Source organism: Chelonoidis abingdonii, chromosome 6, assembly GCF_003597395.2.
Source record: "Chelonoidis abingdonii isolate Lonesome George chromosome 6, CheloAbing_2.0, whole genome shotgun sequence".
Classification (NCBI taxonomy): Eukaryota; Metazoa; Chordata; order Testudines; family Testudinidae; genus Chelonoidis; species Chelonoidis abingdonii.
The window spans coordinates 90,667,606-90,684,301 of NC_133774.1; the positions used below are offsets into that span (position 1 = coordinate 90,667,606).

A 16,696-nucleotide genomic window follows, 5' to 3' on the forward strand; every position below is an offset into this window, starting at 1 on the left:
ATTTTAAAGAGCGCATTAGACAAACCCCTGTCAGGAATGGTCTAGATAATATTTAGTCCTGCCATGAGTGGATTAGGTGACATCTCAAGATCCCTTCCAGTCCTGTAATTTTATAATGACAGGAGAAAAGGTAATATAATATATAAGTTGTCTTGAAAAAAATGTCTTTACTTTTTGATTGGATATTTGATGGCTAAAAGTGAGACACTATCTTCAAATCTTGATCAAAACAGAAAACAAAAGACTTAAGAGATATGCACACATATTTAATATCAGACATCACTAATGGCGATTTGATGGCTTAGTTGATTCTTAGTGTGATACAAAGCCCTTCAACTTTGAAATCCCTGGTTAAAATCCAGCCTAAAGGTCGGATTTTTTAAGGTGGTAAAGTAATCCTGAGAGAGTAATGGCTATAAAGCTGTCTCTTACTCCCTTGTGCCATTGGCTCACATCACAGGTAGCAACATAGTAGGGGGAGACTGGCCCTATACAGTTGCTATGTCCCTCCTAGATAGGTGAGTGAGAGGGTGTTGAGCTTTGACTCCATACCCTCCAACTTGCCCAGTGCGGTAGCATCACCAGTATGTTCAGGGTTGTATACTGCAGTAAGTGTAGACCTGATGCAGTTTACTCTCTCCCCAGACAAGGGGAAACAGGGAAGGAACCCTCCCTTGCTGCTTCAGAGGCAGTGACATGTACCTTATTCTTTGGAAACTGAGGCTATGTCTACACTAGCTCTTTTGTCAATAAAACTTTGTTTTGATCAGAGATGTGAAAAAACACACCCCTGAGCGACATAAGTTTCACCAACAGAAGTGCCGGTGTGTACAGCACAGCAACATAGCTAACACAGCTCATTGGGAATAGTTTAATTGTGCTGATCAGAGAGCTGTCTCCTGTTGGTACAGAGCGACTAGAAAGGAGACCTTACAGTGGCACAGCTGCAGTGGTACAGCTGTGACACTGTATGGACTTTAGTGTAGATATAGCATGATTTAGTACTAAATTGATAGTATGTTTAAGTTATTAACATATGGAGACTCTTTAGTGGTATATGTGAAACAAGTTGGTGGTCTCAGTAACCAATTCCTGGTGGATGAGCATCCACATCATTAAACATTTGTCACAATTGATACTAATTGGAAACGTGGTTGGGAGTCTCTGTAAAGAGGCCAAAAAAAAATTAAATAGGCGGGAGATTGACCTATACTCTAATCCCTAGAGGTGGTCGCTCAGGCTGGAAGCATTTATACAAGGCAGTATAAGGAACATGCTGCTATCTGTGATGTGCCCGTTCCATGCATAAAAGACTTTGTTATCTAGGGCTGTCAATATTGTTCATTTTAGGAGTGCTAAATCCATTAAAAAGGAAAACTACGAAACAAGAGCTGACATTTTTCTGATCATATTTGAACTTTGCAAACATGAAATTTATGAATATAGACATTTTAGCCTGACTGAGGTATGTATTTCAACAGAGACACTGTATATTATACTATGAAGGGTTTTTTCCACTACAGTTTAATTTTCTACCTGCCTCATATTGCTACACTTAAATCTTTGGGAAAACTGTTATTAAATAGTATATGGTTTAAGTTTTAGGTTTGTATATGATTTGTATTAATACTGGAATTCACAGTGGGAGCTGGGATTACTTTCCTATATAATTTTCTTTTGAAATGTAAATATTTGTATATGTAATTGTGATCACAAGACTCTATTTAGCTCATATCTAGCACGCACAGCAGAAAAATCCATCAGCACTAGAGTATGTCACCAAAATGTATTGTTAAAATAGAACAGAAAAGAACAAGTAAGAGCATATGAAACGAGGGGTTTTCAAACTGCATTGCACTGCGACCTCCTTCTGACAACAAAGATTACTACACAACGTCAGAAGTGGGGACTGAAGCCTGAGCCTGCCCAAGTCCCACCACAGCCCTGGGTGTGTGGGGGCGGCAAAGCTGAACCCCGAGCCCCACTGCCCCAGACAGGGGGGCTAAAGCCGAAGCCTAAGGGCTTCAGCCCTGGGTGAAGGGCTTGTAACCTGAGCCCTGTCACCTAGAGCTGAAGCCGAAGCCTGAGCCCCACTGCCCAGGGTGGTGGGGCTTGGGCTTGGACTTTGGCCCTGGGCCTCAGCCAGTCTAACCCCAGCTTTGGTGACCCCATTAAAATGGGGTCATGACCCACAGTTTGAGAACCGCTGTGTGAAACCATCTGTATAATTAGTAGTTATAGCAAGGACACTAATACTGTTGAAGGAAAGGTTGAATAAATATAAACCTTAAATTTTTGGAGTTTAGTAATTCAACCCTTTAAAATTGCAAGTGGCTGAAATGTGGGCTGCCTGTTTGTGTGCATGGGTGGTAGTTGTTTAAATAGTAAAATATCTCTTAATTTACTTTTTTGTTATAAAAATGCATAATTTTGGTTCTTTTTTGAGATGCTGTTTGCCAAGCTCCGAATCAAAATAATGTAATGTTAAAAAAACAATCAACCCCACTCTCAACCCCATACTCTCCGATCCTCTTTGGTCTTTTGAACTGTTTTGTGCACTCTTTGGTGTACAACGTATTACAGTATACTCATAAAGAACTATACAGGATGTTTAATGTAGAATGCTGTGTTAGAGGACTTTCTGTGCTATGGTGCACAGGCAGGCATGGTTGGGCCGTGTTAGGTAATCGAAGACATATGGTTTTTTTCACCCTTTTTCTGTGTTTGGGTGTCATTTTTCGTTTGTAGATTTGTTGTTGTTAAATAAGAGCTGTATATTAGTATCAAAGTAAAGAAGTTTGAATTAGCACATAACTGGCTCATATTTTGTATGGTCTATTTTACCTATACGATAAAGTTCTATAGGCTCCAGCATCTTGTAGATTAAAAAATGGGGTCTATATATTTTCATAGATATAGTCTCTCTGCTGTTGACTGGGGACAGATTGAAATAATGAAAGAAGAGATTCTGGAACAGATTGATAAATTAAAGAGCAACTGTGACCTGGACAGAGATGTTGTCAAGAGTTTTGATGGAATTTAAGAGTGAAGTGGCAGAGCTGTTAACCAAAATATGTAGTCTTTAAAAATGGCTAAGAAAATCATTGAAGGCATGAAGAGACTTGCATATGAGGCAAGATTGAAAGGATTGTGTCTGGTTTAGTTTGGCAAGGAAACTGAACTTACAAGAGGGGATATGAGGTTTTTTCTACATAACATGTAATTAACTTTTGGAGCTCATTGCCACAAAATATCACTCAGACCATAAGTTTAGTAGATTTTTTTTTAAAAGGATTACTCTGGGTAAAGCGTCCTTATTATGAGATGGGTTCCCCAATTCTAACAGAGGAAGTCTCAGTCCCATCAAGTTGTTGCCTGGCCCTCTATATTGCTGTTATGAATCAGGTTCTCAGGCTGCTCCCTAGCTCTCTCCATACAGCTGAGAATTATAATGTTACTAGGAGATCTTATTATTTACAATAGGAATATGTTCTAATTTGTATTCTGTAACTTTAAAAATATGTATTGTAAATGGATTTTATTAGATATAATTATGAACTTATTTGAAAGACATGGAGCTCCGTGTTCTTTTTCAGATAGGTAACCATGCTAGAATAATACTTAATATAAATGCTTCCTTGTGTTATGGATCAAAATAAACAGCGGGTAAGTATCTTCAGGTTCAAATCTAAAACTAAGGATTCTACTTTCCTGGGAGACCACTTGAGCTTGAACAGCAAGTGTCACAATTTGCTAGCAGCTGATATTTCTCAAAGCAGTTTAGTTGTGCCAGGTGGCTCTAATAAAGAATAATGATTTGTTACTGACAGACAGGGAAAAAGTGGTCTGCATGTAAAGAAATACTGTTGGTTTTAGGTATTTTTGTTTAACTGAATACATTTTGTGCGCCTGTAGTCACTGAGCCATTGCTTCATATGAGTTTTGTGCTTTTTACTAAATAGTTCCATGAATATTTTTCCTTTTCAACTTTCCTAGCAATTTGATACTCATGCAATCCAAAGATAAATGAATCAGTTCTGTGTTGTATCTTATAACCGTCACTTTTAAAACACTGAACTGTAAATCTGAATAAGGCTAGTGAAACATAGTTCTGAAGAAAAAATGTTTTGACTAAATGTCTTGTGCAGTGTTGTGTCTTGGCTCTGGACACAGTACTCTCTTGCACTGTGTGCATTTAGTATTAATGTAATTAGAATGTTCCTGTTTAAAAGGGAAACAACAGAGAAAGTGCAATTAAAAATACTTCAGCTGAATGCCAAACTGATCATTTGATGTTCTGTAAGGATTGTAACTGTTTAGGAACAGTCTGCCTGTCAGTAGCACAAAGGGATAGTCCTATGCTAAATGTCATTTGAAGGAACCACTATTTGTCATTTTCAAGAAATAATTGAATTCATAGCTCTGAAGTTAGAAATCTAGTGATCCCTGATTTGTTTGGTCTGTCTAAATTCGGAAGTTTCCATCCTGTTTTTTCCTATCATTTTTAATGAATTAAAAGATTTGTTCTATAGGTAGTGGTCACCTTGTATCTTTGTTTTTAAAACTTGGGAAAAAAGGACATTCTAAATCTTCAGGTTAGTTAAGTGAAAAACTAAAGAGTTTTATTGTTGATTCTGCTAAAGCTATTACATTTCCTTTTGTAGGTTAGTGTAAATGTCTTTTTATTTCACTAACAGAAGTCTCACCTTTTTAACACAAAGAGTTACACAAGATTTTCTTGGTGGGTGTTTTTTAAAGATGGAGTGGAAGAAAAGACTTGAAACTGCTTTTCCTGTTTGAGGCCAAGTGTAGACTTCAAGGCTTGCCAGCCCTACAATTCTATAGTTTATTTCTTACCATTTCCAAGGGTTTTGTTAGTGACTTGCAGATGGAACTTCAGGCTTTGGAACTTATCCATTGAAAAGTTGTGTGGTCTTAGCCACAGTAGTAATACAGCATGTTTTTCCTATACTAGTTTCACAGAAGTTAACTGAGCTGGAATTGGTCAAAGAATAACAATGAGCTTTTCCCCTCATTTTTTCCCTTTTTACTCTATATCATTTGAAAGTTAATTTTGGATTAAAAAATATTAAATATTTTGCTTCCATTTAAGAAAAAGAGGCAAAATGCAAATCTAATCTTTTTTTAATAAGTTGTACATATCAGGAATATAAATTTAGTCCATAATTGTGCATTAATTTCTAAAGTAACCATTATCACTGTTTTTAAAGAATCTATTATGATTGCCTGAAGCAAAACTAAGGTCTGTGGGGTTTAATATGCACTTTGGGCCCAGTTTAGCAAAGCACTTAAGCACATACTTAATTTTAAGCATGTGAGTACTTCCATAGTAAACATTGGCTAAGGATAAGCCCATTTATATGCCTAAAATTAAGCATGTGATGAAATGCCAAAGTGTTCAACACTTTGCAGGACCAAGCTCTTTGTGCTTGGTGGAAATACATAAAAACAACCAATTGAGTCAGTTTTTCTGTTAGTGAGTAGCTGAGGTTTGTATACAACTTTCCACATATTATTAGTAAAACAAATGCCACAGGTTGATATATCTAAATTAATTTAGTGAAATAATTAATATAGTTCCTGGAATTACTCTGATCACAAAATTATCCTAATCCATTTTAGCAATTCTGTATTTATCCATATTCTGTATTTTAGAGAATGGACCTCTGAGTTGCTCACATTCTTGAAAGCCAAGTGTCTGATTTGTGTAGGACTCTTTTTAGCAGAATAATTTATTTACAATCAACTTGCCTTACATGCCTATCAATGGAAATTTGGACATGGGCGGGTTTCAGGTTGCCGTTCCAAGTAAATGAGAAGAAAAGCAGGAAACTTTAATAAATCTGCAGTGCGTATTTGGGGCCAGCAATTTTATTTGATGCACTGGATATGGAATTTTAGATAATACACACCATCCTGTTAATGTGAAGAATGTGCATACAGAAAAGGTGATGAAACAAAAACATTTCTTGTGAGAACATTTCTAGGAAGAACACTACCCACTAATGCCAGGGCCCTATTACACTGATCAAGCAAATCACTGAATCATGTGCTGCTGACCCGCTTTACTAGAACTACTCACATGCTTAAATTTAAGCACATGCATCAATGATTTGTTGGACCAGGGTCTATGGTGGGGGTTCTCAAACTGAGGGTTGAGACCCCTTGGGGGGGGTCGCGAAGTTATTACATGGGGGGTCGTGATTTGTCAGCCTTCACTCCAAACCCCACTTTGCCTCTAGCATTTATAATGGTGTTAAATATATTAAAAAGTGTTTTTAATTTATATGGGGGGATCGCAGTCAGAGGCTTTCTATGTGAGAGAGGTCACCAATACAAAATTTTGAGAACCACTGATCAATGGGTTGATACTGCAAAGGATTGAGTCAAGGTGAAACTGGAGTTCAGTTTGAAATGTTAAGATTTACATTTCATGTTCTTTGGTCAATCAGTGAAGTACAAGTGCACATAGTACAAAATATTGTGTATCTAAAATATTAAATCTGTAAATTTCACTTTGTTTAAAACATAATTTGCTCAAAGTTTTGAAGCAGAAATTGTAGCTCAGTTATGTGTTTCTGTGATAGCAGGCAGTTAAAGAAATTCCTTACAGACAGTTTAAAACACATACATTCAAAGTAAACACATATATTTTTGGGAAGTTCTGTGACCTGTGTTATACAGGAGGTCAGACTAGATGATCACAGTGGTCCCTTCAGGGCATCGAATCTGTGTATTGAGAACTCAACTCTCAACATGGGTATATATTGATACAATTCTACATAGGTAATTTAAACACTGGGATCTGATCAAATGCTAGGAAAAACAAAATGGTACAAAGCAAAAATGTATTCTGAAAGACTCCATTATGTTTAAATGTGTACATTGTTGCCAATTCAACCTTATTTTCTTCTCCCTTTCAGTTTTGGTTTGTGGAAAACCAGTTTTATATTTTTTCCTGGAACTTATGAGCGAGCAAGCAAGAGGCCTCGTAAACAAAACTCAATATTGGAGATTTTGTTATGATTGGATCAGAGTGTGGAAATTCTGTGAATTGTGTTATGTCAGCATCCTACTTAACAGAATAGGCTACATAAACTGTGTGTTGAGACATTCCATGAATGAGCAGGCTTCTGTCTCATTTACAGACTTAACCACTGCAGTTCTTGAGACTTCTGAATGTTTATTTCGTGGTTTAAAAAAAACAAAAATTCTAAGAATACCAGATCAGTTTGCATTTTATTGTTGATCATTTCGTTTAGATGGCATGGGACATATAAAACTTTTTTAAACCTGCAAGCAAGATTTTTTTTAAAGGAAAAACAGCAGCAAAGTATCTAGTAATTTCTTTTGGATTAACATGTTGAAAGGGAAAAAGAACGGTTGTAAATTAATTTAAATACATCAGAAAATTGTGCATTTAATTTCCCTTCTAAGTAAATTTGTACGATTAATAAGGAAATGGCCTGGGATCTAGCTCTACTTCTGACACTGCCTTGCTGAATGTAACATGATGCCATGCCTCTTAAGGGCTAGATACCTGGGGCCAGCCAACCCTGATTACTTAGGAGACACACCTCAACAGGGATCACCTCATTCCTCCATAAAGAAAGAAGGAAGTTGTGCGGCGGGTTGATTAGGGGAATGCTCAGGGAAAGAAAGAGAGAAGAAGCTGCAGGAAGGGAGAGTCTCCTGCAGTGGCCCTGAGAATGGGAGACTCCAGCTGAAAAGCCTAGTAGCTGTGGCTGGGGAGAAGGCCAGGCCTAGTGTCTTCTATAGGTGCTCAGCAAGAAAAAAAAAACAGCTCTCAGGGAGAAGGGGCTATTCCTAGGTTAAGGCTGAGGTGGAAGACTTTTGTGTTTTATTTGTGAACTTCATTTGAATAAAATCAGATCTGAAGGAGGGCTGTTGACACTGGAGTCATGAAAGTTTAATTTATTTAAGAAGCCCCTTGAAAGGAGAAACTGAGGCAAAAAAGACCACCTGCAGAGCAATCTGAGGCTAGCAGGGACTGTCAGGAAAGCAGCCACTCTTTGCTACTGATAAAATTTGGGCATATTACTTAAACTGAGTCTGTCTTCCTTTTTATAAAATGTGGGGTAGGTAATGTATTGACCTTCACTAAATAATATTTGCAATTATTATATAATTGAAAATTATTATTAAGGGAAGGGTAAGAATAGCATTTTAGATCTCCTATGTTTTAGCCTTACTCTTAAACAACTAGACCACCTGTCCTTTGGGGGGACTATAATTATTTCCTCTTCCTTTCTCTCTTTTTTCAAAATTCAGAAATGTGAATTTTTGTCTGAAAATGGCAAGATTTTGCGAGATTTTATGGGAGTGTGTGTTTTGTTTTTTTTTTAGTTTTCCAGTGCTTCCCTCTGTGTACAGTTCAGCTAACACAAAATTTTGTGGTTGCCAAAATTTCAGGAGCGGGAAATCATGCATAAAAAATCAATTTTTTTTACATAGACATCCATAAAAAATTGTCACCTATTTCGCCTAGTTTTACTTAATGCAATTGAAGAGGTCTGATTCAAACCAGAGGATGCAAATGGTATATATATACACTACTCAGTACTTCCCCAAATGTGATGATGCTGGCCTTTGAGTGTCTGGGGCTACACAAGTGCAAATCCGACAATGATATGCCACTCGTAACACATGTGCTCCTTAATTGTCAGCTAACCTCCATGAATGATATTTTTAAAACTTCATCTCCAAAAACAAAGGCACCTACTTAGAGCTGGCCAAAAGTTGGGTTTTCCAGTTTGTGAGTATTTTTTAAAAAATTGGTATTGTTCTAATGTGGAACTGAGTCCATGTGACAGGATTGTCCCAGAGGCATGGACCCTGGAAACCTGGAGATTCCAGCCCCACAGCAATCTGCCACAGATTCTGAAAGCCTTTTGTGAGAAATGTTGGGTTTGATGAAACATTGTTTTCTGACTAAATTGTTTCATATGAATGTTTCTTCTGACCATCTCTAAACCTGCTGTCACTGTGACATTCATGGTTGCTACAATAAGCAGAATAGTGACAACCATAAAATCCTAGTTGGCTACACATTTGTTAAACTAATCTCAAAGGCTCTCTCCCACCTGCTTTCTAAAATGTGCTATCCCAATTAAGTTTAAAGGTTGCTTTTGTCGCAGCCCTAAAGCCTATGCTCAAACATGGTGTCTGTATGGCCAGTTGTTGGTCCAAAGGTCACATTGGTACCGTGTGCAACATTATAGTGCCGGGTGCATTTTCCCACTCTTTTTCCCTGGTCACCTAAGGGTCAGGATAGTGCGGTGTGCAGTATTATAGTGCCGTGTGCATTCTTCTGCTCTTCCTGCCTGGGTCAGGCTAGCGCTTTGTGCAAAAATACCAGCGTGCCGTGTGCATAAGGGTAGTGTGCCTGTTCTTGAACCTTCTGTCAGTCAAAAGGTCAAGTTGGTGCTGTGTGCAGAAGCATAGGGCTGTGTGCAAAAGTAGTGTGCCGGGTGCAGCTCCCATTGTGTAGAGGGCACCAGCTCGGAACCTGGTTGGTGAAGGAGCTAGGGACCAATCAGATGCTGACACGAGTAAGAGAGCTTTCGAATAAAACAATGTCTCGCGCCAAGATCTGCAGGAGTATCCGAATGTTAGCTGGAAGGCCTGATCACCCTTTCAGCCAGAAGGGTCTCCTGCGTATCTTGCCTGCTCGTGTCGTGACGTGTCCCGTCAAGTCATCATGCCCTTGGTGTCTGTACTGCTGGTCAGCTGCGCCTGGAGTGTGGTATTTGTATTCTAATTTCTGTAAATATTCTGTTTGCTTAGCCTCTTCTCTTTTTCCCCTCTCTTATTTGGTACAGAACTGTATATATTGTTGTTATTTGGTGCAAGTTATGTATATAGTATATGAAAGTTAAATTGTTGTATTGATTGCTATTGTGGTTAATTGTTGTACTTTACAATATTTGGTTAATGTATATAGTTTTACTCAGTTTGGTGTATCTGCTTTAATTTCTGGTGAGCAGTTAATCACAGATCATTTGGTTTCCTGTTGGTTGTAAATAGATTGTTTCAAGTTGTGTGTATATTCTTGTTCTGATAGTATTGTTAGTTGGTAAAAGTGCTCCTCTCCAGCCCAAGTTGCAACTCATTCCCCATCAATAAACGGCCACTTGGTTTTGAATTTTCTATCTGTCACGTTTTGATTTTCCTCACTCGATCAAAAACTTACTTGAACCTGCTTTGGTCTCGGACATAGAGACTTTAGGGACCGTAAGCATTTTTAAAGTCATTGTGCTGAGGATTTTACAGAAAGAAACCAGTATTTATTCTAGTTTCTTAATTTCCCTCCCAAAGTTACTTTGATGCTATTTTATAAGACCCAGTGCAGGTTCTACATAAGTACAGAGTTACTGGTTTCAAATGCTTACTGGAGCTTACTACCTGGCCATATAATGAAAAAATAAATGATTTTTTTTTTTATGGTCATATTTGGCTTAGGAGGAATTACACCTTGAATTCAACTCATTTTACTGGACTTAAGCAGGATAATATTTACTGTAACAAAGGGGGGGAAAAAGCAGCATAAAAACTGGATGGATACATAGGTACTGAAGTATGGTATATTTGCATGTAATGCTAAAAGATTGAATGAACACTTCTCCTTCATTGCTGAAACCTGTAGAAGCTAATAGATGAATTGCTGTCTGCACAATAATGAACAGCCTGTCTGAACTAAGGACCAAATTGTGCCCTGGCATGTGGGTTCCAGGCTTCTGTAGAAGCATGCATCCTAGGGAGGAATTTGGTTTTTAGGAAATATGGTGTAACCCATGAATTCCTGTGTCAAGGCTGATTCCCTACTCTGTCACTCCGAATGCAGAGGGTGGGGGCCTGCAAAGATTTTAAAAATTAATACTGGTCACTCCAGGCTTGTATTAAACTCCCAAGGTTACAGCTTTTCTCTGACCTTGACTTGGTAAACGCTGCCACCACCCAAATGCAAACCCTTTTTTGGATCTCAGGGAGGCACACTTGGGAATTCCTTCCTGTGGGGTACCCTCAAGCCCTTTCACACACACCCCACTCCAGGGAAGAGCTGAGAAAGAAAACAAAGGATATTAGCTGCTGCCACCAGCTAATTTAACAACATGCACAAACCTCTTAGGACACCAAAAATCCAATCCTGTTCTTAAAAAAGGTATTAAAAACAAAAAGAGAGAAAATATATCTGGAACTAGGCTTTTGCTAGATTTTAAAAGAGCAATTCCAAAAATTAAGCATCCAAAATAACTTTCTTGGGGGGTTCAGATTAAAGATTACAAGCAAACGAAAGCATCTGGGGTTAGCGCAGAGGAGTCCACAAGCCTTACAGAAAATAAAAGAAATAACCCTAATCACATCTTTCTAGACCTTTCCTAATCTACTTACATATTTGGGTAGTTCCAGGTATAATCTGATGATTTCCATACCCGGTAAAAAGCTTTTTACAGCACACTCATAGCCCTGACTTTGCTCTGTTCCCCTCTCTCCTGAGAACAACACAGAACACAAAGGGAAAGCTTTTTTCCTAGTTTTTAAAAATTCTAGTCTTCCCATTGGCTCTTTCAATCAGGTGCCCACTCCCTTTTCTTTACCCAGGGGACTTTTTAAACCCTTTACAAGTAAAGCAAGCAGTCACCAAGAGGGACTTTATAGCTAACTGGCTGGCTGTGTGTCCATAAAAGGCAACTACACCTCTCTCCTCTTCATTTATCACACGTGCTCCCTCCCCCCGCCCCCACATCACAGACGGTGCTGCCCAGCCTGGTTCAGGTTGGGTCCACACCAGCTGGGATTTCTTCTTGGAGGTTTAGGAAACAGAGTTAATAAGATACATGCATCTTTAATGTTACTAATAATTACATGAAGAACTAAACAGTACTTTTTACATTTCAAGGACGACAATGACTTAGAACGCAGGGACAGTTTTACCTGGCTGATTTTGGGAAAGCTTCCCAGGAGAGTGCATCAGCCACTTTGTTAGAGGCTCTTGAAATGTGATGTATTTCAAAATCAAAGTCCTGAAGAGCTAAACTCCACCAAAGAAGTTTTTTGTTAATTTCTTTGACTAAGTGAAGCCACTTCAGTGCAGTATGGTCAATCTGCAGGTGAAAATACAATCCCCAAATGTATGGGCATAGCACAGGGTCAGACGTAAAGGCAGCCTTAAATTGGTTAAAGGCTTTCTGACACTTCTCAGTCCACTGAACTGCGTTTTTTCCTGGTTAGGTCTGTCAGTGGGGTGGCAATTTGGCTGTAGTGTGGTACAAATAATCAGTAATAGCCGCCCAAGCCCAAGAAAGATTGGACCTGCTTCTTAGACTTAGGGACAGGCCAATTTTGGATAGCATTTACCTTAGACTGTAGGGGGTTGATAGTTCCTTGACCCATCTGATGTCCAAGGTACGTTACCCTGTTTAGGCCTATTTGACACTTTTTGGCCTTAATGGTTAATCCTGCCTCCTTTATGCGCTAGAAAACAGCTTGGAGGTGTTCCAGGTGTTCTGCCCATGAATCTGAGAATATAGCCACATCATCAAGGTAGGTGACTGCAAATTCCCCAAATCCAGCCAGAAGGTTATCTACCAGTCTTTGGAAGGTGGCAGGTGCATTTCGCAGTCCGAAAGAGAGCACATTAAACACATTCAACCCTACATGGGTGATGAGGGCTGACCATTCCTTGGGTGGATCATCTACCACCACTTGCCAGTACACCTTAGCTACCCCCCCTTCATTTATCAGAGCCTGTATAGTAGATTGAGACATGTCTTAATGACTTTTCAAAGGAATAACAAAAAATAGGTGGTTTAATGTAATGCTTCCCCCTTCTCCCCCCAAAGATGGAGTAGAACTGCACTCAATAATCTGGCGATATTTTGGGGTAGTCTTTTAAGACAGGAATGATGATACAATCTTCTTGGTAAAGCTCTTTGAGATGTACTAATGAAAAGGTCTATACAAATGTTAAGTCCCTCCAGTGGAAAGAACTAGGGGCATCTCTGATCTGAGCCCAGTAGGAAAAAGCATACTCGCTTAGGATCTTCTTTTTCCAGAGCCAATTACAATGTACCCCAGACTCCCTGCTTTTTCTCTTCATTGTATGCTTTAGCCTGATACTAAGGCCATCATTCACTATTTGAGGAACTTCACAGGAACCTACCAAAGACAGCCAATTACAGAACAGGGATGGCAAATGCAATGTAATGCATGTTAGATGGAACAATATGAACTAGTAATACATGTTGATTGAACTTAACTATAAACTCTGAGGAAAAAAACCTGAGTGTCATTGTCGACGGTTCATGGTTCATGACAAGTGCAAAGCAAATAATGTTAGATTATATTAAGAAAGGGGTAAAGAACAATACTCGAAATACTTTACTGCTATATAAACCAATTTTATGCTCTCACTTTGAATACTCTGTTCGCTTTTGTTCACCCCATCTTGAAAAATGTATAATAGAAATAGGTCTAGAGAAGGAAACAAAAGTTAGAAGAAACGTAGAAAAAATTCTGTCCAAGAAGAGATTTTTGTAGATTCAGGGCCTTATTGTAGTGCTTGACTCTCTGCTAAACAATCCCAGAAAAGTTAAGAAGGCTTCAGCTCATCTACAAGGCCTCCTAGTTTGTATGTAATGATGGCAGAAATTCTGAGATGGTAATGGTACACAGCACCCATCGTGTGTAATGACACATTGGTTCCTCGGCTCCATGCTTGGACAGGAAGTCTTCAGTTTTGCCGTCTCCCTGAATCTTTCAACTTGCATTCAGACCAGCAATCAATCCCTTTGTCTCCTTGCAGCTGATGAATCCTCTAGGTTTCCAGGTGCCGTCCATGTGAAAATCTGATAGTATTCTAAGAGTTAATTTAAACACAAATAGCAATTACCAGAGTAATTAGTAATTTAATTATGGGGAAAATTAGAGGGAAAATGTGATGGTGAATAGATTAAAGTTTCTGTTTTGATTATATTTGGAAGCTTGCACACCATGAAAGTTCCTTTTTTAATGCTGACTTTTCCTGCTTTCAAATTTTAAAAAAATATATTAATTGCTTTTGTCAAACTGCTGTATAAAAACAATTGTGACAATATTTTCATTTTCAGTTTTTAGAACAGTTGCCACTAGATGGCGGTAGAACAGCTATTTTTTTGCTGAAAGTTATACATCTTTGAAAAATACTAGAATTCAGGCATAACCATAAATCTTCAGCAGAGTAAAATAGAAAAGAACACAAAATTATACAAGAGTTTGGGATGCACATCTCTTGATATTTCATAACTGTCTTTAGACTTTATTGCATTTCTATTACTTGTTTATTATCTCTTATATACAGTAAATTGAACGGGGCATATTTTTAATTCCAGGACCAGTGAACCAGTTAATTAAAGACATCCAACAAAGCATATATAAATATTTGGATTGGAATTCTGAAAGCAGTAATTAACAAACTGCTTCATTCTTTTTAGCTGAGAATTTTAGATGAGGTTCTCCATTCAAAAATAAAGAAGGTCAAAGACTCCCGGTACCACTGAGGTCATAGGACTTCGGTCTCAATTTGCCTTCCAAATACATATTTTGAAGAAGTGTCTTCTTCAAGTGCCGCCTTATTCAGTGTCTGCTAATCCTGATTTGCTCAGTCACAATAACCTAGCTTTCATACACATTTTCATATGATTAATCATGTTGAATTTGTATGTTGTTTAGGTAGCTATAACATGTAAGGTCCTGATTCACCATGTACCTGAAATGAACCTTTGAGGTAGAATATGGCAACTGTCTAGTAGTACACATCTACCTCGATAAAACACGACCCAATATAACACAAATTCGGATATAACATGGTAAAGCAGTGCTGGAGTGGGAGGGGCTGCGCACTCCGGTGGATCAAAGCAAGTTCAGTATAATGCAACTTCACCTATAACGTGATGAGATTTTTTTGGCTCCCGAGGACAGCGTTATATCGAGGTAAAGGTGTATATTCCATTAGAATATAACAGTTGACAACTGGAAATTCAGAAAACTATATTCAACTGAAATGTTGTAATTTTTTGGATAAGCAGACTAGTAATGTAGTTGTGATAGGATGAACAGCCCTGCTCTTATGAAAAGTGCTGAGGGATGTTCAAGTGGGTGATACCTTGGTTTGTCAAAAAGTCAGCATATCTCGCAGCATGGTACCTTACTAACATGCTGGGGTGTTGGTTTGGTACTAATGCAGAAGGAAGAGTGCCACCTACAGAATCATCAGTGGCACTTCTTGCAGTCATTGTTCTGTGCTTTTGTAAAAATTCATTTGATTTCAATTTACAGCAAATATAATACCAACTATTTGTATTTTTTTTTATATAATGTTTTCTAATGGTTTTGAAATTTGGTGTAAAGCATTTAGTAGTGAAAGTATTAACAAAAAGTAAATGTCAACATTAAACCATAAATGCTGCCATTAACTCCCTAGTGAGGTAGCTAAAATAAAATAGGGCCAGATCCTCAAGTACATCCAAAATACTTTAAACATAATTGAGGGAGTGGTGTGAAACTCTAGCGTAAAATTCCCTTTGCCACCATACTGACTCTGATGTTGCTCTGTGCAGTTCTTTTCTTGTGCACAGTGTTAGAGCTGTCTGAGAGATACTTGAAGTTACTCCAGCCTGGAATGGCATCCAGGGGCCTAAAAACTAGCTCAGAATCCGTGTAGTATGGGGCCATATTGGCCAGGCCCTTTTCTTGCTAAACTAGCACTAACAAGAGCATGTGACATCTGAATCCTTGTTTTCACTGTCAGCCACTGCAGCATCACCCCTACTCTAGAATGCTCTTCACCCCAGCAACTCTCACTTGACTTTTGTGACCAAAGTGTACTGGTGGTGTGGTTCAAAGTAGCCACAATCAATCTGAGGATCTGGCCCACAATCTGGTATAACATCAATGATATCAGACACTAAAACGTGTTTTATTCTGTTTCTTCCTTGCTATTGATTTCATCAAGAGTTTGCTGTGCCATCTCCTTTCTTCGTCTGAATGGGGAGCTAACAAAGTTGGTACTGGTACCTTTATTTCTGCTCTTGGCTACACGTCTGCAGATTACTATTCTAAACTGGTTAAAAATGTGAGTAATTTGTGTAATTGAGGTTTTATTAATAATAAATCACCAGTCTGTAAGAATGTATATGAAAACGTCATTGCTATAAGAAACATGAACTGAATGACTGTTATCTTTTTGTACCTTGGTTACTCTTACAGCCTTTTAAGGAAGAAAGATAAAATAGGAGATGACGAGAGACAAAAAAGGGAGGTTTATACCAAAGTGTATGGTTTTGTTTTTTTTTTAAATCCTTGTTGTTCATATATCTCTGAAATGAATATTAGCTAAGATATATTTTGTAACATGAAATTTAATAAGGAAAATATTTTATGGCATTTGTTTGCCAGAAAGTAACTTTTTGAATTATGTTTTCTTTTTGACTGTGCACACTGTATTTACAATACTAGTTGAACCTTATATTTTGGGAAAATGAGTGATTTTTCATTTACCCTGTAAAATCATGGGAATGATATTTCATAAAATGAAGATTTACTACTTATTTTGGCATTTTTACCTATTGTAATGCTTTTTTAAAAGTTAATTTTCTCTTAACTTTTGGGATGCAGA

The 16,696-nt window shown here is 38.1% G+C and overlaps 1 protein-coding gene across 1 annotated transcript in view; it reads left to right on the plus strand.

The window, feature by feature from the left end:
• Positions 1-16,696, plus strand: part of FANCC (FA complementation group C) — a 181,869-nt gene that overhangs the window by 68,266 nt on the left and 96,907 nt on the right. Inside the window, exon 6 of the mRNA XM_032774098.2 lies at positions 16,034-16,153. Within this exon, the coding sequence (XP_032629989.1) occupies positions 16,034-16,153 (120 nt within the window). The remainder of the gene's footprint in view (positions 1-16,033; positions 16,154-16,696) is intronic.